We start from the raw sequence: 23,227 nt of genomic DNA, 5'->3' as shown, positions 1-23,227 counted from the left end.
AGTCCATCTAAATAAAAACGTTTGTTAACCCCCGGAGGCACAACACACTCAAGGTAAGTCATTGTTCCACTCACACTTTTATAAATGTGAATTCAATATTCTTATCTCGATTCAATATTCTTATCTCAATTCAATATTCTTATCTCAATTCAATATTCTTATTTCAATTCAATATTCTTTCCCAATTCAATACTTTTGTTCTATAGATATTACATTTTTGTTTCCATAAGTTGATAAAGATGGGTTTGATGGAAAGAGTTAATCAAGTTGATTCGCATGAGTATCATGAATGAATACCTTATTATGAATAAAATATATTTAACACTCGTGTGATATGTACATAATTAAAACAGATTTTAGGTTAAGAACATATTAAAAAAATGTTTCATCCAATTCTTCAGTAAAAGATAAGGACCCCATACAACACTTATATCGACTCCATCTGAGATAAAGCAAATTATCTTAAGTTCATTAAAGGATTTGTGCAGTCAAAAATGATAATTTCAGTTTATGCTGGAAATGGCTTTATTAGCACGTGTAGAAACCTCTCCGTGCCGCGCGCGACCGGAATAACCCGTAAGAAGTCGATATCGAGGTCCAAAATTCTGGCCGCCCGATTATGCATATTTTCTAGCTCTAAACCGTGTGACGTCACAATAGTCCGTGGTTTATAGCTGTACTATAACTGGTGTGCTATCACTTACATCGACGGTCACAGGAAAAGCCGATCAACGATTTTTTTATGATTACTTTTGAGTGAAGTTAATCGTACAATAACTTTGGCTCGAATGTACAACTAAAAGAGTGAAATTCGATGTTTCAAATACTCTAATTTATGCTCTAATAGCAGGTATCTTCATGTAATTATGAAAGAAAATCCACACAGAAATAAAAGTTTCGGATTTTTTGTCGAGGAGTTCAGCAACGAATAAGCTTTAATTAGATAATATTTTCCTATAGTCTGTATCTTTGATACATTGTGAATTACAAAGTTTGTGACTGTAAAATGAAATTTTACGTACATGTAGCAATTTAAGAAATCCTTGATTAAAGTATTGACGTACGTACACACCGATGATTGGTCATTACAAACATTGTGTTGTGTGTTTCTAACCGAAGAAATTGAGATACATTTATTACAATACCGTAAAACGTTTCAACATATGGTAGAAAGAATTTATTTTTGATATTATAAAAGATCTAAATATTGAGATATTAAACAAAACAAACTATTTTTCAGACCGTGCGGTCGCTTTCAATTTTTAATCGATATACGAGTAGATACTCCGATATAGATATATAATTAGCCATGCCTTTAGTTTGATGGTTATGTAATACCTGGACCAGGATGTTGTTTACCTGTACACAACGCCATTCATCGAACTCACCTGTAATTACCTGGCCGCGGGCAATTTGCTATTCGGATGACTATATCATGAAGAATTTTATGATATAAGTGCTACATTTTGTATCTTTTGAACATTGGTTAAAATTTTAATTCAGTATTATTTAATTTGATTTCCACAAACTTTCTTAACTTTATTTTCTTCTTGTGACACGATATTTTAGAGCTATATTTTGTACATGTATCTATTCACGTCTGTTTCAGTTAATTACTCTATATATAACATATGGTTAATTGTAATTTATTCATTGTGTTTTTATAGCTCATCTACCCTTTGAAGTTAATTATCCAAACTGGTCTTACTAGTACTATGACACTTACGACTCAGACAATAGATAAGCTAATTATCTCACCTGTCCGAGTACCGACCAGCCTTAATAGAGTCATATACATGCCAGGTGTCACCCATTGTATCAATTGTACTTTTAATTCCATGTCTCATATTTTGTCATCAGTTAGGATCTAGAGCTCGGTCTCTACGGGTCGATTTTCGGACACTCCGGAAATCGCCTTCCGACTCATAGAAAAGTGATTTAATAAATTCGTATTTGAACAACTAATCAACGTCTTTGGATTTTATACCAGGACAAGGAAAATATTACAACTACCGGAAATTCCGTTGTGATAACTATATCGGATATTTGCTATTTGTCTTACTGTTAATCAGGTTAGGACATCTGTTAATTGGATTGTGATTTGAATTATGGAAACCCCGTACATCTATGCTTTAGGTTTTTCAAGTTTTTTTATTTTCAAAATGCAATTCAGCATATAGGTTTAACCAATACATAATTTTTTATTGTCACCTCCATTTTTAAAATGAAGATGTAAAAGCAAATGGAAATAAAATATCCCTGATTATACCTAGGATATATATATGTCGTACACAGGTAAAACAATAATGGAAGTTGACTTATTCAGAAACAAAAATGGTTCTGAGAACTATTTCAACTAAAGATTAAACTTTAAACATTATTCCAGTCTAATACTGTAATCACGGAATCGTGGCATATCTATATAGCAATCTACCGTAATTTCTAAGGTATTAGTAAAACTTCTAAGCATGTATTATCACCGTTTTGAATCTACATGTATAGTCATACAAGAAGGGTTACAGCATTATCACACTAAATATATGTTAATATACTTATTTTAATATCACTTAGTACATTTTTGAAAAGGTACAAGATATTATATCTATTTATAATGCCTGTATACAAGTAACTTCATTTTTCATTTGAACATTATATGTGGTTACTTTTTGAATTATACGATAAATGTTCAAATATCATACTATTAAATTTCGGTATGATATACAAAAGGATCGACAATGAATATACTATTTTAACAATTTAGTATGATTTTGAAAAAATGAATTTAAATCTACACTTATACTGTAATTAAGAAACATATATCAGAAATATCATTGATGTATTTCTGCTTTTTAGTAAACGTTTAAGTTTCAAAGGCAACAATATAGATATACATATTATTTTCGGTATAAGTTCGGTACTGTTACTCCAATATCACATAACTGATAACCGTCCAAATTTTATTTTTACTCAAAAACTGTGCCGTGTTTGCATCGTTGTGGCAGAAGTTTGAAATAAAAACATGGATTCTAGATCTATTCATGCTAAATTTTGGGATTTTACTCGTAAAAAGATAGCGTTACATTATACTGTTTTTTTTTGTAATTTTTTATTTTTTGTCAAACAATACATCAGTTTTACATTAATCACATATTCATGAATTATTGATATAGTTATCTTCCATGCACATCTTTCACTCTGCCATTCTTTCATTCATCATTATAATTTCATTGTTTGATTTTTTTTATAGAGAGAGGGGAGGGAGAGAAAAAAAAATAAAAAAAAGAACAAAGAATTGGAAAGGAAAGAAGGGATAATGGGATGAACTAGAAACGAGAGATCGTGAAGAATAATATTAAATGTAGATATATTCTTATATGAAGAATAATGAATCAACTAAATGAAAACATGATTAAAAAAAAGTAAAGAAAGAAAAAGAAAGAAAGAAAGAAGGGGGGAAAAAGGAAAAAAAAGAAGGAGGCAAGAAGTTAGATAGTCATTCTATATTTGATTGTTACAATTGAATTAAAAATTACTGTTCAACATCCTGATCAAAAGCAAACATGACACATGTATGTATGACAACAAATAAATATATATTCTATTTTAATAAAAGATATGTGCAACTGTCAGGGATTTGTGAGTTCTATTAGCTTTATCCATTTTTTCCAATCTTTGGTAAATTTTTTAAAAGTTTTTTCTCCTTTTTTATAAGCTATATATCTTTGAACATAATAATAATCTTTAATACAGTTTAAAAAAAGCCATCACATTTAAAGAACCATGTAAACATCTTGTTTTATAAATATAGTGTTTGATAAAAAGAACAATTTCATTATCGATTCTTTGATATATGCCGTTATGATTAAATTTTCCGAAAAGCATAGTTTCTTTATTAATTGCAAATGGTATAAACAGAATATCTAAAAGACTTTCAAAATTAGCTAAAAAATCCTGAACTTCATAGCATTCCCAAAATAGATGAGTGATTGTCTCCCTTTCTAAAGCACATAACAAACAATAAGGATTATTAGAGAGACCTATTTTACAAAGATAAGTGTTAGTTGTTAGTATATAATGGGAGATTCGGAACTGAAGCCACTGAAGTTTAGTATTATTGGTAGAGATGAAGGGTATATTATATATATCTTTCCATGTTTCTTGATCGTAGTCAAAAGAGGTTCCCCATTTAGCTTGACCAGTTATTACAATATTGTTTTTGACAAGTGCTCTATAAAAACCTTGGACTCCACAAATGTTTTTCAGTATAATTTCAAGACTAAAAGGAATAATTGGATTAAATAGTATTCCATTTGGTAAATTTACATTCTTCAGATACTTTTTAATGCTGGATATCAGTCCATTATATTGAAGATAATTACTTATTACACCATAACTATTACAAAATTCATCATATGTAAGGAATGAACATGGAGAAACACTTTTTAACAGGTCTTGTATAATTGAAATTCCCTTTCTAAACCATGATTGGTAGAAAATCGTTTTATTTCCAACAGTAATGTTTTTATTGTACCAAATTGGTGTCTTAAGAACAGAGTGTTTTCCCGCTTCTAATTGATTATCCTTTATTCTTAGTTTGAACCATGCTGTAAATACATCCTTCCAAAAATCATTCTTACAATTAGATAAAATTTTATTCAGATATTCACTTCCACAGTTTGCCAGATAAAGAAAGTTCACTTTAGTTTTTAGAATCATTTGCCATTTACCATTTGATCTAAAAATTCTTCTTATCCACCCTATCTTTAACGAGTCTATAAACGATGAAAGATGAATCATTTTCAAACCTCCATCTATATAATTCTGGATAACTACATCTCGCTTAACTTTATCTGAGTTGCTATTCCAAAGAAAATTAAAAAGAACTGTGTTAAGATGTTTTACAAAATTTTCATCTGGATTTGGAAGTGAAATAAAAAGATGATTTAACTGAGAAATTAAGAGAGATTTTATGATACACACTCTACCAATAGGAGATATTTTCCTTTTGTTCCATGTTTGTATTAAATTTTTTAGTTTACATAATTTTTTATCAAAGTTCATTTTTTGGTATTTTATGAAGATCAACATGAAAGTCAATACCAAGAAGTGTAAATTTAGTAACTCCCCATTGTAAGTTCAAGCTCGGAATAAGTGTATCATTACTATACTTTTTACTGCCTATCCAAATAACCTGTGATTTTCCTGTATTTATTTTAAGTCCTGAAATTTTGGCATAAATATTTAATTCTGCAACAGCTGCCTTCAAAGAGTTTTCAGATCTATCTCTCAGTATTAGAGAAGTGTCATCAGCATATTGAGAATTTAAAATACTACAATTTTCTATATTTATACCAACAATGTTTCTGTTATTTCTAATACGAATAGCTAAGACTTCCGCACAGATGATAAAAATATAAGGAGCGATTGGATCGCCTTGACGACAACAGCGCAAAGTTAAATTTCCATACTCGAAGATTCTGTATTATTTAAATTTGGAACTTCACAACCTTCTAAAAATCAGTGTTTTGATTATCTTTTCTGTTGTAATAATACAGGAGATTTTGACATTTCTATATTTATATTTACACATTTGAAATCAAATGCTGAGCCCATAGTGTAAGTTGCTTCATTGAGGTGCATGCAAATAGATATTGATATAAAGTTTGACCAATTTATATATCTTTTCTTACACTGAAAAAGGATAGATCGTTTCTGAGAACAAATCACGACTCTTAAAATTAGTTAGTTGCAAATTAGATATCAATACGCGAGTAAAATGATAACAGACGCGTGTTCTGAACAGGAATGTTTAATTTTATTTCATTTACATACAATAACAATAATTATAACTGTTTTCATATAAGCATATATTTTGATTGAAATGACAAACATCACAGACTTATACAATAACATGCTTGCTTCCTTGAACATGTCCATCTGTGTTCTGTTCCTCTACAGTCAAATATATCTTTGTGACCACCTCTGCATAAATACCACTTGCTTAATAAGACCGCTTTCTCAGGATATCAAATGGTTAATGCTGATATATCTATCCATGTATATGCATCCTATTTCAATTGTTCCGTTGCAACATTGTTAACAAATAGAAAGAATTTCAAAGACTAAGTTTGATATAAGCAAAATGAATTAAGTGTTACGTAGACTTCGAAATCACCTACTTAGTCTACCCAATTCTTCAAGGGCCATTACCAAAACACTATCGATTATTATAATACTTCTTTTAGAATACCAACTGTCTTCTCTGACGTAAATAAAAGACTTTCTATTGTAGATTGATGACTCATCCTCTTTATCTATATACACTATGTACAGTCATTCAAAACAGTCATTGTTAAAATACATGTTTATGTAACATAACATTATAGTAAGGCTACTAGTTGTGTTTCACAAAATAGTTTTATTATATGACATTTTCTTCATCACATTAACATCCCTCCCCCTATTATTGAATATCACAAATACTGTTACTGTATCACTACATTTTCTTCCATATCTGACGAACAAGTAAAAATGGTGAATACAGGGGTTCCGAGGTAACACCACGACGTGTGTAAAAGTACGATTTACTTTCTATTAATCTCACCGTCAAGTGTATGTACATCACATATTTGTATGACGTCTCAATCACCAAAGTTCAAACTATTGTAAACCAATTTACATTTGTATGACGTCTCAATCACCAAAGTTCAAACTATTGTAAACCAATTTACATTTGTATGACGTCTCAATCACCAAAGTTACACTACTATTGACCAATTTACATTTGTATGACGTCTCAATCACCAAAGTTTAAACTATTGTAAACCAATTTACATTTGTATGACGTCTCAATCACCAAAGTTACACTACTATTGACCAATTTACATTTGTATGACGTCTCAATCACAGACGCTTACACTACTATTAACCAATTTACATTTGTATGACGTCTCAATCACCAAAGTTTAAACTGCTCTAAACCAATTTACATTTGTATGACGTCTCAATCACCAAAGTTACACTACTATTGACCAATTTACATTTGTATGACGTCTCAATCACAGACGCTTACACTACTATTAACCAATTTACATTTGTATGACGTCTCAATCATCAAAGTTTAAACTGCTCTAGACTAATTTACATTTGTATGACGTCTCAATCACCAAAGTTACACTACTATTAACCAATTTACATTTGTATGACGTCTCAATCACCAAAGTTTAAACTGCTCTAAACTAATTTACATTTGTATGACGTTTCAATCACCAAAGTTCAAACTGCTCTTAACTAATTTACATTTGTATGACGTGTAAATCACCAAAGTTCAAACTATTATAAACCAATTTTCATTTGTATGACGTCTCAATCACGTCTCAATTACCGGAAATTCAATTCAAATTTAAATCCGCGAACTGTTTTGAAATGAAAATCGCGTAATACTTAGTAGTAACTGCGAAAAAAAAGTTTATAATAATCGGTGGTAAACCTTACGCCTTTCCCTACGACAATTTGGTATGTCGAACCCCCTGTATTCAGCTATGGCAAAAAATTACAACAGAATATAAAAATAACATTATCATCAGATAATGAATAGGTAAATCATATGATAATTTATGATAAGAGATACACATCTATGTATAAGATATAATATACCTGTCTAAATGATCTAATATGGCGTAGGTTCTCCATTACAGAGTAAACAATGGAAGTAATCTGCTAACCGTTTAAAGGTAGACATAGGACTAAGAAAGCTTGAAATACAAATGGAAAGGGTGGGAGTAACTCCGGTCTGGTAATAATCTTCAGTTCGACGAGAATGTAAATGACTGCAAATTATTGTTCTCGATATTTTTATATTTTATCACACATGTAAATGTCAATGGATACAACGCATGAAAATAATAAAACATTGATGATCAAAATATACATGGATAGCAATTGTATTATTCTATGGTTATATATCTATTTAACATTGTTTATTATCTTAATCATTTGTTGTTTTATATTACTTCCAATGATGTCATATTTCGTGGAGAATAAAACCCACTACTATCACCAATGTTTCCTTTTATATATTAAATCCTTAAAACATTAAATACATCTCGTCTTATTGTTTTCTTTCTCTTCTTATTAATAATTTACTGTTCCTTTTTATGTGGGTTTTTTTAAATCATATTTACCATGTTTTCAACTAAAACATGAAAACCTGATTATTTACCCATATATCATTATACTACTTAGATACCTTGCGTCATTGAAAATCGGAATTTGGTGAATACTGTAACATTACATTTGCAAACAAACCTAATGTTGCCTAGATACACAGAATACCAGATAGACATTCTAGCCAGATTATGTACATGTAAGTTGAGGAACAATTATAACAGAGAACATACACTTGCAGAGTCACAAGTATATTACTATTCTATATGATGAAAAATGAGAGACATTGATCCCTTGACCTCAGACATGATCATTTTATCACGTCAGCTTTCACTTATTACATGACAACCGCCTGAAAAGACTAACTTTACATCTCCAGTAATACTTCTCTCGGAGTACAACACTGTCACCTCACTCACTAACGCCATACCGTGCCAACTTACTTGCTAAAACTTGATTTTGTTTCGTAATAACGCAGTACATTGTAGGTACGGAACTAAAACGGTATTTATCTTGTTTTACAAATGTGGGTGGTTATATTTTTCAAAAATCTTCACACATTTATGAGCCTTTGCCAGAGATGTAAATGATCGGTATTCTGTCTTTGCATATTACAGAATAATCTCAACTTCGGGAAGGTACAGTTTCTCTAAAAGTAAAACGTTCGCAAACATATGACATCAAATCAATAGCTACCCGCAAGGGCAGATTACTCTGTGATATGCAAAAATAGAATGGTAATTCAAACTCCGAGTAGAGATTGAAGTAGACATGCAGTGGTATTCTGGTTACCATACGGGCACTATATTGATCTGCTGAGCAAACTAGGACGTCACTAGTTAAACCACTGAGCCATCATGGCATCACTAGTTGAACCACTGAGCCATCATGACATCACTAGTTGATCCACTGAGCCATCATGACGTCACTAGTTGAACCACTGAGCCATCATAACGTCACTAGCTGAGCCATTGAGCCATCATGACATCACTAGTTGAACCTAGTTGAACCCTACACGACTGTCCGTTACACAGGAAAGGCTGGAACAAGGCCTTCATACGTAACGATGTCCTGCGTTATACAGGCGGTAACTGTATGTGACTACGGGATTTGATTTTGTCCGGTTTAGATAGATGGAGTGATTGTAGCCACTTCTCACACTTATCTTGATTACACTCAGTAGATGGATCTCCACTGATAACACTAGGACCAAGGTAGTTAAGCTGCGTAGATAACTTTCTATGTAATCCAGAACCGGTGACGTCTGCCGTCCCTGTCCCGTCCCCTCGGGCCACTCCCGGCCTTTGTGGACTAGCAGTGACCGTCGTAGAAGACCCGTGCTCGTGCCTTCGTGTCACATCCTCAGACAAAGGCACGTGGGCGAAATTATTTTTAGAATCACTAATAAAACCGTTGCGACTGTCATTTTGACTTTCGGCGGATGAGTCACGACTGAGTGAGGGACGAGACAGGTGTGGTCTGTGTATGAGCCTTGGTGTAGACACGGGGGACGAGCCCTGGACTGGAGTGGAAGGTGAATCTCTCTGTGAGTGGACACTCATCCGACTCCGGGGAGTGGAGGGCGGGGTAGGCGTCGCCGACCCGGGCATGCCATTCTGGTCAAACTGAAACTGTCTCCGCATCAGAGGAACTGGACTTTGTGGGCTCAGTTTAGTCCCAAGACCAGCCTGTGAGTCGTCCACCGTGGTCTCAAAGGACTGAACCTGACCCTTGTTTATTTCGTCAAGGAGTTGCGGACACGACCGGTACCGCGACAAAGACACATTAGATCCACGTCTCCTGATGTCGTACATGGCTTGCTCGTCCTCCTCCTCGGTCAGAAGCTCAATGTACATCTTATTTTGATCAACCTTACTTACGTTCAAAGTTTCCATTTTTTAAATTTTGTATTACAAATTCACAAACTATGTATTCTTCGACAAGGTGGCGTCACTCATTTAGATTATAAACCAATCACATATCTAGGCTTCTCACTGTAGTTCAAGGCACTCGTAATATGTTTGTTCTGTTACTCTTTCTAATGGTATCAAAACAAAAAGTGAATATAAAATAAAGCACGTTATCAATCTCAATCAATCTTCGGTATAACTATAGTATACATAAAATCACCATCGGTACTTCAGCTTGGTCGAGACCAAGTCTGATAGACAGGATGCTTGTAAACCCTTAAGGTATACCAAGAATCGCTATTTTCCTTTAACTGATGCTAATTCTGGCACTTTACGAGACTAGTTCCTTACGGAAAGTATAGACCACTGAAAAGCTTCACAACTATTACAGTTTATACAGTATAGATATGATTCTCCGTCCTTACACCCTATCTAGATTCCAACGCTCTGTCCGCGGTGACCATCAAATATACGATATCCTTCAAAGATTTTTAAAGTACACATCGTAAACGAGTGCAGTTTATACACATCAGTTGTATATCCCAGAACAGGTTCCGGTTTAGTTTCCTTTCACAGTTACATCTGGGAAGCTTTCCATTCACATCCACTTCCGGTTTCCTCTTCTGTATTCTGTTTCACTGTCCTAACCGACGTCGTTGAAGCTATGTATAATAACCTGATGTTCGTCTTCAGTTTGCTAGAAGTCGTGGTCTGTATCCATCCATTCACAGGCGGACAATCTGCAATGACAGGATATCAGTATACAACAATGTACGTTATAAATATGTGATAAAGTCGTGATGATCCGACATCCGCCTTGGTATAATGATAATGGTGCCACAACACCGCATTCTCCCAAGAATCATATTTACACAACGACGACTTCAGTAAAACATAAATCCATGGTAACGGTTTCCTAATTTTGTCATGGACAATTAATCTTCACGTTGTAGATTAGTCCTAGAAACCATTAACGGATTATTGACACATTAAATATATCATGACCGCTATCTAGCTTATCGATGACGTTAGTACAGACTATTTATATAATGGTATCAGACTTCCATAACTACTGTTTAACAAGGAGCGGCTGTGAATGTATTTTATATCTATGTTTTATTTTTACTTATAGCACCATTATTTTGACTTGTCTATTTTTTGGATCAAGAGAGAATAAATATCTGTGCCAAGGAAGATAACTCCTACATCTTTGAAGGTCGGTATTCAAGACCAAAATATAAATACCAAAAATTTCTAGAACATTTAAACAAAAGCTTTTATACCTTTGTCTCTACTTTATGTCTGATTCTTGTTTTCAAACTCCAAATTGTAGATTGAGTTGATATTATATAATTTAGCTGAGATGTTCCTATCAACATCTTCTGGTCCGGTGGTGGCATGTCAGTCAAGCAACGTAACGCTCGAATAACCGGCTACTGATTATAGATTGATTGGCTAGAACAATGACAAATACAGTTAAATATTCAATGATAGGTCGCCATTCAACATCCTGTGTATATACATGCATATTGTCCTAAATTATTGTTCAATTAAAAACATTGTTACATAATTAATGGTACTATGTAACAATGTTGCTTTTTTTTGCTAATATGCGTCCTATTTCATTTTTAGAACCAGGATAGCTCTACAAGATTTAAACATGCGCTTCAACACGAGTCTAAATCGGATCACAAATAACTAGAAACTGTTCTTCTGAAGTTTATATTATTACAAGTCTGACAACAGTATTCATGTTGTTTTCTTTTTTCTTTTCTTTGCTTTTATTTGATATGTAGTCAACACTCTTTGTAGTTGGTGTACCTGCGGGAATACAGCAGTTCATGTCGTATTTAGACTGGACTACACTGATTGTATAGACATTCTATATATAAACTAACGCTGATACAACATGCGATATGTTGTAACTCCTCTTGCTCACGACCCGTCTAGTTATTTATATCGCAATATGTCTAGACATTTAGTTTGTTATTCAATCCTTAGCTGGAATCAATTTAGCTGAATGCTGGGACCGCGGTAGCCAAACGGTTTATATACCACAAGCCCTTCATCCCTGGGTCACAATTTCGTATCTCATGTGGGGCACTTCACATGTAGCACATGTCAGTGTTTTTTCTCCTGGTACTCCAGCTTTCCTCCACCATTCAAACATAGCACGTTCCTAAATGACCCTAGCGGTTATGACGTTCCCTACTTTTGGTAAAATGTAAGTATCTCAGGTAAACGAACACAGGTAAGAATTACAGTAATATGGAACTGACAATAATTGGTTTTCCATTGTTCTCCTATTCCAACACTTTTCTTTGTTCCCTTAAAAGTGGGCCAATGGAGAACACACCGTAAAAACAATCAAACTAAATGTGCTGAATACATGGCGTCAGTCTCGTTAATACAAAGGATGAGACACACAAATATCCAAACAATCAACTGTAAGCGTGCAGACGGCAGGGGTAATCAGCAGAGGTCACGACACATCATTGAATGACCAATCTCTATTTGGGGTCTTAAAACTACTTTTACAGTGTATATTGGTCATGAGTTCATATTCAAGTTTACCACAATAAAGGAATATATTCTTTAAACGGTACTGTGTTGTACATCTGTGTTTCTAAATAACTTGCTAACTACTTGAGGATTATGTTTCGGATACCAATGAAAATGAATTTACATGCGGTAAATACGTGTGAATGGGTAATAGTCGATTTCTTCCATGCTTAATCTTCTCAAATAAACACATAGAATGATAAATCGGTTCGAAAAGGGAGTGATAAAAAATTATTTCGGTAATATCGATTTGTGAACCACAATCATTGATCAAATTAGGTTTGCGCGCGTGACAGTACCAGCTTATAATGACGCCAAAATTGGTCAATAAAATGGAGGCCAGAAATCAGCGGAAATAAATGCATAAAATGTCTATGTTTTCCGTCATTCCGGTTATAGTCAATCTGATTAAAACCAGATCTTCGATTACAATTCGATACTCAAGTTCCTGGAACAGAAGGTCTGGTTTTAATCAGATTTGGATTGTAGTTTGCTTGTAACATTAGTTTAGTCAAATATTAGAACGTGATCAATTACATCCCGCTTTGATTCCATATTCAGATAAAAGATTATTGCTAAAATAAGCGTTTGGTGGTGATTTCGAGCAATTATAGCATACATCAAGTAATGTAAATAACATTCTGTTATGATATAATATAAACAAATGTAAATAACATTCTGTTATGATATAATATAAACAGTGGGTCTGTGGTGCTCATAAGGAATATATTAAACTCAAACCTTTACCAGCACATTGACATTAGTTTATTAGATCTCGAAGCTTTTTATTTGTTTCCATTGGGTTACATAGTTCTTCCTTGATTAAGTCGGGAATATCGATGTCCATATCCATGTGGTTGTATTTACCCAGCATAAATACTGCCTCCTTTTGCAAACGACTGATAAATGGGAGGTATTGTTTGAATATGTGTATAAAGCAAATATGTGCATGTCAAATATTAAGGAAGGAGTGACTCCAGCTTACATAGCAATTTACGTAATCAATCTCATTGATAGAGTGCATGCATTTTAACTGTTTGTACTGTATCTTGACTCCTAACTTCTATATTAACGTGTGCTTTTGTCAATTTCTTTTTGTGGATGTGACGGATACATCCCGACCAAGACTTGTAAATTCTTTAGCGTTATTCATGTCCCTAACAACACATGCACTTAACGCACTCCTTCCAATCTTGAGTGGACACTTCTGGGTCCAAGAGGTCGTCTTAGGATCGAAGCATTCCACGTGAGGCGACGTAACAGACCCGTCGTATCCGCCGACAGAATATATTTTCCCGTCAAAAAGAATGGCACAGAAGTTACTGCGTCCGACGTTCATACTTTCCACGGGCGACCATACGTTTCGGAACGGCTTGTATTCTTCAACTGAGCGAAGTCGCACTCCTCCGTCGTATCCGCCGATAGCGAAGATGGCTTCGCCGACTGCCATGATTGATACGCCGCTCCGAGGTACAGACATACTGGTCAGCATTGTCCAGTGGTTAGTGACCGTATCAAACATCTCCACTGACGACAAACAATGTGACCCATCAAATCCGCCCGCAACGTAGATCTTTCCGCTGGACACAGTGGCACCACAGTCACTTCGGCACTGTCGCATAGGCTGCACGTCGTTCCATTGGTTAGAAAGGACGTCGTAGTATTCCACAGTGTCGTGTCGTTGTCGACCGTCGAACCCTCCAAACACGTAAATCTTTCCATGGAGTTCCACACCAGCAACATAGCATCGCTGAAAATGCATCCGTGCCCTGTTTTCCCATGTATGCGTGTCCGGATGGAAACATACAACGGTAGCAAGATATCTTGACCCATCGTAACCGCCGATGACGTAGATCACACCATCAAGTGCTACTGTTGCATGATAAGCACGTGTGCTTGGCATATTGGAGACAACATCGTACCATCTTCCGGTGTAACGGTCATATGTTTCCAAAGAGTCAACAACACCACTACTTGACCACCCGCCGACGATGAAGAGGACCTCCCGGGGAACACGAGGCCTAAGCATGTTCTCACACGGATTACAAATAATCGAATCTGTATTATGCATCCTTAACTTGAAGTCCTTAGCCCTTTCTAGCAAAGATTTTGACTTTGCGCACTGCTTGAAAAGATTACTGGTTGTGGCTAAAAAATTGTCAAAATACGACTGATTTACAAACGTAAGTCTAACGACACTCAACAAGTCCGCAAAATGGCATTTTCTGCTGTCCATATCGTGCTTTATCCACCTAAGCACTGCGCACAAAACTTCACTTTCGTCTGAAACGTAAATTTCGTCATTGTTGATAAATTCCTTTAAGTTTTCGAAATTCAGTTGTAAATACTCCTGGCTTGACTCTGCTATTTCTGTAAAATGTCTACATATAAATTCATTTGTCTTTTTGAGTCCGTTTGTACATGAATAAAAATCGAAAAACATTTTTACACCGATGCAATTGTCAATCGTAAGTTCATTGACGAGATAATCCGTGCAATGCTTTTGAAGTCCAAACATATGGAAACGGTCAGCTGCTGCAATAAGATCCTCGACATTTCCAGGATGAATATCAACCCGTTGGACATAAGCATAGTCTATCACAGATTCCATAATTTTTGCAGAAACTCCGGTTATAACGACTTCATTCTCATATTCCCGATTACACATTCCCCATGTAAACAAAGATCGAAAATAGTTGCTGCAACTCGCCATTATTGCTTTGTGAATTGGTAAAGATACATTTTCAGTCGGTATGTGAATGTAGCCGTCTGTGAAAAGCCCTTTCTTACGCATATCATTCATCTGAAGATGTTGTCCTATATGATCCATTTCCTCCATCTCGCTCATTTTGTGATCCGCGGTAAAATTCCGTCCAAATATGACGGTATTAACGTTTCCGCCTTATTGTGATGTCACTTCCGTCCACGTGACGTTATTTTATTGTTCAATGGGCGTGAATTACCTACCTTGGTTACGTTGTTTTCCAAACGACGGCGATTAGAATATTACATGTGCACTATTTGAATCTTTAAACTACCGCTAGCACATTTAATTATTGTAAAATGAAATTCATTAAAAACAAAAACAAAACAAAAACGATGTTTTTACAAAAGACGCCCTTCTCGCAGTAACAGTATAATCCCTAACTCGAATTCGCTCTCCTCGAACCATGCCTCCCATTCTCGAACTGATCTCGACCGGGTTGTTTGAGCAGTTAATGGTCGAATACCCTTCATTAATATATACGTACGTATATTGTATATTAAATATCAGTACATGTATTTATTATTTGATAAACATGTTAAACAGGGAATTTTGCATTTGATTAGTGTTATAATTTTATCTTAGGTTATGGGTATATATATATATTTGACGTTCGTATTCTGTTTCCGAAATTTATTGCATTAATGTATCAGTTCAGAGTAGCAAAAGAAAGCGCAGAGGAGCAAATGATTTTTTTTCATACTTCATACATATATCTTACTCTTCAAATGCTCTTAACATTACAATCTATCCATGTATGTCAACAAAAATAGGTCCGCGACAATGTAAGTAAAGGTAGACATACATTTTATAAATTACAAAGTATTAGGCTATATTGTTTTTATTTAATTTGTCAATAAAGATAACAACAAGCAAAGCGATAGTGACCAATCCCAGCAGCTAGCAGCTAACAAACACATCCAGTGTCTTTATAATAGGATGATATAGACACCTTGACATGAATAGATTATACATACCACAAACTAATAAACATATTTTTTATATTTTCAGTGCGTCAGTCACAATTTAATCCCATGTCGTGCCATGTACACTGTACCTATATATATACGTGTTAAAGACTGTGAATCATGATCGAAGTGCTGCACTCGACAGTGATTTAATCCTGAATTAGACCAGTATACGCTTCTTGTGTTTCTGGAAAGCAAAATGCTGTCAAAATTGGTTAACTTGTGGTCGACGGAACATAACTACAATAATTATTAGCCCGATTTATCCTGCCATTCTACTTTCTTTAAAGTTGTATTTCTGGTAATTTTCACTGTAACGATACCTTGCTTAAACATTTGATATTTGAACATGCACATGTAACTTATTGATTAAGCTCCCCAAAAGAATATGTCGGCCTATATATTCCTGGTTTTGAATACAGCGCCTTCAATCACTGCCATGTTCAGTACCTTCGGCTTTTGTCGGCATTCCGAATCGTACCACGTGACTTATGTCTACACGTCCTGCACGTGGTGATCCAGGTAACTAGCGTAAGCGCACATGTGTTTGTTTACGTTTTCCTTCTGGCTAATATGAGCAAATCGTGCTGGTATATGTCCACAGAGCGAGTATTTGAAACATCTAATTCACACATTGCCGTAATTCAATATTGTGTGTATCAAATATTGTAATGTGCAAGCATTATTTTCTTTGTAGATCCAGTCTGCTGAGGTCGACCGCATGTTTTGTTTATGAAAAAAATTGTTGACATTTGGTTTCACAACTCTCGTGTTACTTCGAGATTGTCGCGACGATGTTCGGAAGAGTTCGGAATGATTCGGCATCTTTCGAGTTTATTTTTGACGTGTACACGTTAAAAAGATTTTTTACTTCTATAATTAAAAATACTTCCAGTGCTGCAACTTTATAAAAAGTGGTAAAAGTAGAAAGTTTAAACCTCGGACAGACGGGGGAAAATGTGTATAACACTTAAACAGTTTTCACTATGACAAAAAGAGCGAAAGTGATAGACCATACAACTTTAAGCTTGCCTTGAATAAAAAGGGCGAATTCAGACTACGATCATTATAGATTATAATAGCTTTTTAGCGAGGGACGTTGTAAGCATTATGTAGGTTTTAAAACTAAACCATATTTGCTGTCTTAAAGGATCAAATAAACAAGTGAAGTTGATTTTAACTAAAAATGGAAATCGTTACAGTTGAAGATTTAATCACTTTCGGATTATTAAAATTCATGATATCGTCAGTCACATAAATCAAGAATCGGTAGCCATGACGTACAGTATATTGTTTATTGTTATATTCAAAATTGTGTTCGATTGAGTGCATTTTTGTATCATTTTTGTTGAAACGGAGCTGCTGTCATATGAGTGATTGAAAGAAAAATGATCGCTCTTTCCAATGGTAGTAATCGTTTTTGTGAATATGTCATTTTTTAGCCGCGAAAGCTAAAAGTTTTATCTTGGTGAGCTTTCCAACTTTTATGTGTATAGTAAAATGTGGAATATGATTTTAACCGATTTTTTATTTAGACCCCTAAAACGTCTAAAGTGGTCTATGGGCACTCTGGTGGTGCAACATTATATAAACTGTGACGAATTATCAGATCCCTGTGTACCTAAGAGGAAACATTGGGACTTCGTGAATATGTAACATTACATGATTACCGTATAATTTTGTATTGATAGTCCCAATGATTTGCCAAGTGATAAGTTACTAACTGGTCAACGTAAAATGGAACAATCGTTTAGTTATTTCAGTTTTCAGACAGTATAAGAATAGATTTTAATAAACTGTACTAACTTACTTAAACAAACTAGACCACTTTATCATTACAATGTATCCACAATCTTTAAACTAATTCAAAACCAATACAATATGTCATTCCAAAACTAATTTCATGTTTTCTTCAATTCGTTCCTTTTCTTTAATTACACAAGACACAAACCTATTTCGGCCGTAGACATTGTGTTTTTGTCTCAGCGTTCATAAGTTAAAGCGATCTCGCATTCTGACCTTTTGGCGCCTACTATGAACATTGAAACTCCATTCAATTCATGGCTGCATTGTATGTTGGCTGGCGATGTTTCTCATCTTACATTACTGGTACACTTTAAATGGTAAAATCATGGATTGATTTCCCAGAAATGGAGATTGAAGAAAAGATACGATCAGTCTAGTCGCTAACAGATGATGTAGGGTCAAATGGAACTTATCAATCACAGATATGTTTGTCGAGTTACAATAATTAAAAACAAAAATACACATGTAAATGTCTACGAAACAGTAAATGGGAACTTGTACGTGAATCGCATTAGATATACAGTATGTATGCTACAGATGATTCATATTCATTTTCAATTATTCAAACCTAAGAATATGAAAATGAAATAAAGATTTACTGCTAACAGGTAAACACTGAATTCTTATTATCTTCTGTGTGCATTCTTTGTATGTAAAACTGTTTTGAATATTTTCGAATGAGCATCAGGATCTTTGTCAGACATGAAAACAATATATCCTGTTTACTTATAGCACGGGTTGATTTCATAAAACTACCTTATCCGGTGTATTTTCGAGGCGGACGCGCAGTTGTATTAAGATCCAACTTCTTGGTCTGATAAGCTATCTGTGCTGTATGGAAAGGTTTTTGGTCCAAATAATTTATTGCATGTATTATAAACTTTTAGATAGGTAGTAAGGGAACAATACCCAGTGTTGAAGGAAGTACCTGGCCTACTATAAATAGAGGTTCCCCAGCAAGTGACTGTTGTTTATCATGTTTATCAAACTCGAGTTAGTTAATTTTCAAATTTTGAGGCACGAACTTTAGCGAGTGATAAACAACAGTCACGAGTTGAGGAACTTATTTATCCAATAACTTTAACTCTATATTTATACCCTGGTGACTATTTTTGCGTCTTCATTCAGGGAAACTTACCACAATACAATATGTAGTGATATCTTTATGCCATAAAATATAGTGCCTTAATAGAGAGCCAATATTCTATTGTTTACTACTTAATATAAGCAACTACCTTTTAAACAGTAAATACAATGCTATTTAAAAGAAAATGCGCTATGAAAAGTAGCCTGAAGTTGAGAGCCAATCGGAATTAAGAGATCTTGTAGTTGACCAATCAGAGGCGCCGTACATGTAGGTGTTTACACACTGGAGTGTGTAAACATAAACGATGACCAACTGCTATAGAATTTATCACATGGGTTTTCTATTATGAAACATGCATAGTTATGGGATAAAAATACCTTTCTGTCATTATCTGTCAGAAATCTTTAGGGCTACAACATTGCTGAGCTCTATTCCCTGTGTAATACTGAAGGACATCGGTGGCATTAGATGTTATATCTTAGGTATTATAAACATCTCGAAACTGTGTAATAGTTCTCGGCCCACCGGTGCCATAATCTACTCTGAATTCATTGCACTGTCACTGAAATATCGGGGGTTTCCTATGTATAGGAACAATACCAATACCGAAAACTAAGGAATTACGTCCCACAAGCCGAAAAACAGGTCATACTCTTGACTATTGCGTAGCTTCGGTATATTTACTAGACGGTGCAATGACAGGGATGTTCCAGCAGATCTATACTTTTGTACAACGACTTTACCAGAGACAAGTAGAAATTGGCTGAAATCAAGAAAAGCTCGTGATAGGTTTTTTGAATATTTGATTGCCATGTGTTAAAGGCAATGGGGATGGAGCAACAGGCAACATATCTGTGATATCCTTCAGCCCCACTAGTCCTACGTACTTAATAGTTACACATACAGCAAAACTTGAGGAAAGCCTCACCAGAATATCTGCTTGAGTGATTACGGTAGGAATACAGGACTGGTCGACCCAGCAAGCATGCGCGTCACTTCCGGTTAGCAGTGTATGAATACAAATTGTTTTCCGTAGATTACTCATTAAAAGACATTTCCTTGGTGATTACAGATCGATATCTCTACAATGTGGCGCTAATGGAATTTATTTTGGAATTAACCGCGAATCACCGCGAGTAGGAAAGTATTCATATTGTTATTTCTCCGCACAGCAAATCATTTCATTCCGTGTATAGTCCACCAATACGATGTTGATTTAGTATGGCAGTACAACGATGTCGGTGTGAGCGATAATGTAAGATCTGTGGGAAATGGAGGTCGGTGTCGTGACACCAACTCCAACTGACCATAAGCGTAGTTTTAACTCTTATGAAGATATATGTTGGTGATTAAGTGTTGGACACCCTCTGTAGTGGTCATTATATACAGTACCGACACCTGCGGACAATATGGTCTCGGATTAGGATGACGTACTCGAGTTATTCATAACAAGGGGCTTTCCTTGTATCGCTATTTAAAACTAGATCTATATTTGTCCAAGATGGAGGATGTCAACAGCAATGCGCAATCGTCTTGTTCTTTTTGTTCTAGCTTAACCTGAACATTGCAATCGGTAAAATAATTTACAACAGTGATTTCCTCAATTGGACTATCCTAAAGAAAGAGCGTTATATCTTCACCTGCTGCTCCAATTACAAATCGTAAAAGGCGACTAAATTTTAGTTCTTATCTTTTCTTTTCTTCCTGACGTCTCCCTTGACAAAGTCTCACTTTTGACTTTGAGTTGAGCGTTCGCTACTCTAAGGAAGGATTTAGGGTTTGTCCACTGGGCGATATGCATAAAATAATAAAACTTTTTAATGTAACAGATGTGAAATAATTATAGAACTTTAAAGCTGCGAACGCAAAACGATCTTTATTAATCAATTAGTTATACTCTTCCGAATGTAGTACTGTCTACCTGTATCTTCGTACAATATGTAATATACGATCCAATGCCATGTATTAATGTATATTTACACTTGCTAGGCTTGGTCACTATACGCTAATACTAGCCGATTTTGTTTACCATAACTGCATGGTAACATTGAACTTTGAACTTGCGTAAGGAAATGTTCTGTGCAACATAAAAGGACTACTTTTTTTAAAAGAAACACATGGCTTTGTTTACATTTTGACGCAACATTACGTGTATATTGTTGTTTTTCATAGAATTTTGGAAAAATGTAAACGATATATACATGTTTTATATTTATATATGATTCAAACAATTTTAAAATTAACAATTGTATAAAGAAACGGAAAAATATCCCGACCGGGGCGACGTGCTTTCATTTTTGTTAAAAATGATGGTTGTCAAATGTAAACATTACCTCTGTGCCTATGTTCGTCCTACGATCGAGTCTTTGGGATGGACGGGCGTGAGACCCTCTGATAGAGGTCAGTTATAAACATATCATCTTGTCTTTGTTCTTTGAGTATTTAATCATGTGTATTATAAAACATGCACCGCTAATAATCCACGTGTTGACAGTTACGCGTCACCACAAATACATTGTACATATCCATCGAACACAAGTGAATTTGTTTCATCTATCGATGGCGATATGGATCTAAGCGTAGATTATATAATCACATGGCTACCAAGGATGTAATACCGTCAAGTCAGACGACATCTCAAACACATTGAGCTACTTAAAAATCGGTGTTTTGCCAACTTCGGCAAACTAAAGTGTGTAAGCGTGCGTCAGCTTCGCCTCGCTGCACAATAACGGTCACCGAGTTCACACATGTGGCCGTGTACAAATTCTTTATGTTATTACGCTATACATTAACTTTTAGCAAAATTGAATATATATTTAAAGTTCTGATCTGATTAAATAAAATTATCTCTGAAATTTACTTTGTTTGTCATGTTTATTTTACACTAAAATATTGAACTTTTTTGTCTTCGCGGATGAATAATTCTACCTTACGTGAAGCGTCATCATTCGCTGTTCAAATGAGTAAGCTCCTCCCACTTTTGACCGACTTTTATTGAATAATTACGTCACTTTCAAATGACGATTTTATTGCATAAAATATAAATAAAAAGTCGTGTGAGTGTAAATATAGGGATTGGATTTCGTTTTTATGTTAACCATGCTTGTATGGAGCAATTCCTCTAAGAATATATTCAATATGGGGCGCTAACGCGCCCCATAGAATATATTCTTAGAGGAATTGCTCCATACAAGCATGGTTAACATAAAAACGAAATCCAATCCCTATATGTATGTATATACAACTGGTGAGTCAGCAGACTCAAAGTAAATAAAACTTGAACTTGAACACATTATTGTCTATGAATGAGGTAGTTTATGCTCATGTTTTGCACTAAAGGAGGTGAAACGACTGGTTTGCCCATCGTCAGTATAATGTAAGCAGGTGATTATGCTGTTTGGTGTCGTTGATGTTCTGGTGAGATAGCACCATAAATGGGGCAGTGGATCCACTAATACGAGGAGACACATCGCATACATGTGAGGACGTCCTTAAAGCCGCATGATCCGTATCTTTCAGGGTCCGTAAAACAAACAATGACAAGATATGGTGTAATAGCCCTAAAAAGTTATGAACTTTCCCCAAATTACAAGTCTAGAAAGTTAAGAGGTCCAAAGATATAAATATACAAAATTTTATTTTAGACTTATGCGCGGTCCGACAGAAAGTCAAAAGTGAACGCCCCCAAAGCTTAGAAATGCTACTTTGCGCATGTCCGGAAATAAAAGTTGTTTACCGCAATGGAGCGAGCTTTGCAGTGAATAAACTAAGAAATGTTGTGAATTGCTGAGAATATTATATGGAAACGAATTCGAGCTATGACAACAACTATGATTTATGAATGATCTACCAAAACCACATAAACTGACTTCTCTTCGTCTCTATAAGGTGAGTGGGGCCCCGAAGGGGTAACAGTTATATTCTATAAGTGTTTGGTCGCTTTTTGGAATTGGTACCATAG

At 34.9% G+C, this 23,227-nt stretch overlaps 1 protein-coding gene and 1 pseudogene across 1 annotated transcript in view; both read right to left on the bottom strand.

Moving 5' to 3' along the window:
* Positions 1–5,806: 5,806 nt before the first annotated feature.
* The window catches only part of LOC138334316 (uncharacterized), a 55,069-nt gene continuing 37,648 nt past the window's right edge, over positions 5,807–23,227 (bottom strand). The window contains exon 3 of the mRNA XM_069282959.1: positions 5,807–10,816. Coding sequence (XP_069139060.1) covers positions 9,243–10,061 — 819 coding nt within the window. The 5' untranslated portion in view covers positions 10,062–10,816 and the 3' untranslated portion in view covers positions 5,807–9,242. The remainder of the gene's footprint in view (positions 10,817–23,227) is intronic.
* On the bottom strand, positions 13,366–15,560 carry LOC138334315 (kelch-like protein 10 pseudogene; annotated as a pseudogene).

Source organism: Argopecten irradians, chromosome 11 (assembly GCF_041381155.1).
Source record: "Argopecten irradians isolate NY chromosome 11, Ai_NY, whole genome shotgun sequence".
Lineage (NCBI taxonomy): Eukaryota > Metazoa > Mollusca > Bivalvia > Pectinida > Pectinidae > Argopecten > Argopecten irradians.
The sequence above is the reverse complement of the archived record's forward strand: the minus strand, read 5'-3'. Positions and strand labels throughout refer to the sequence as shown.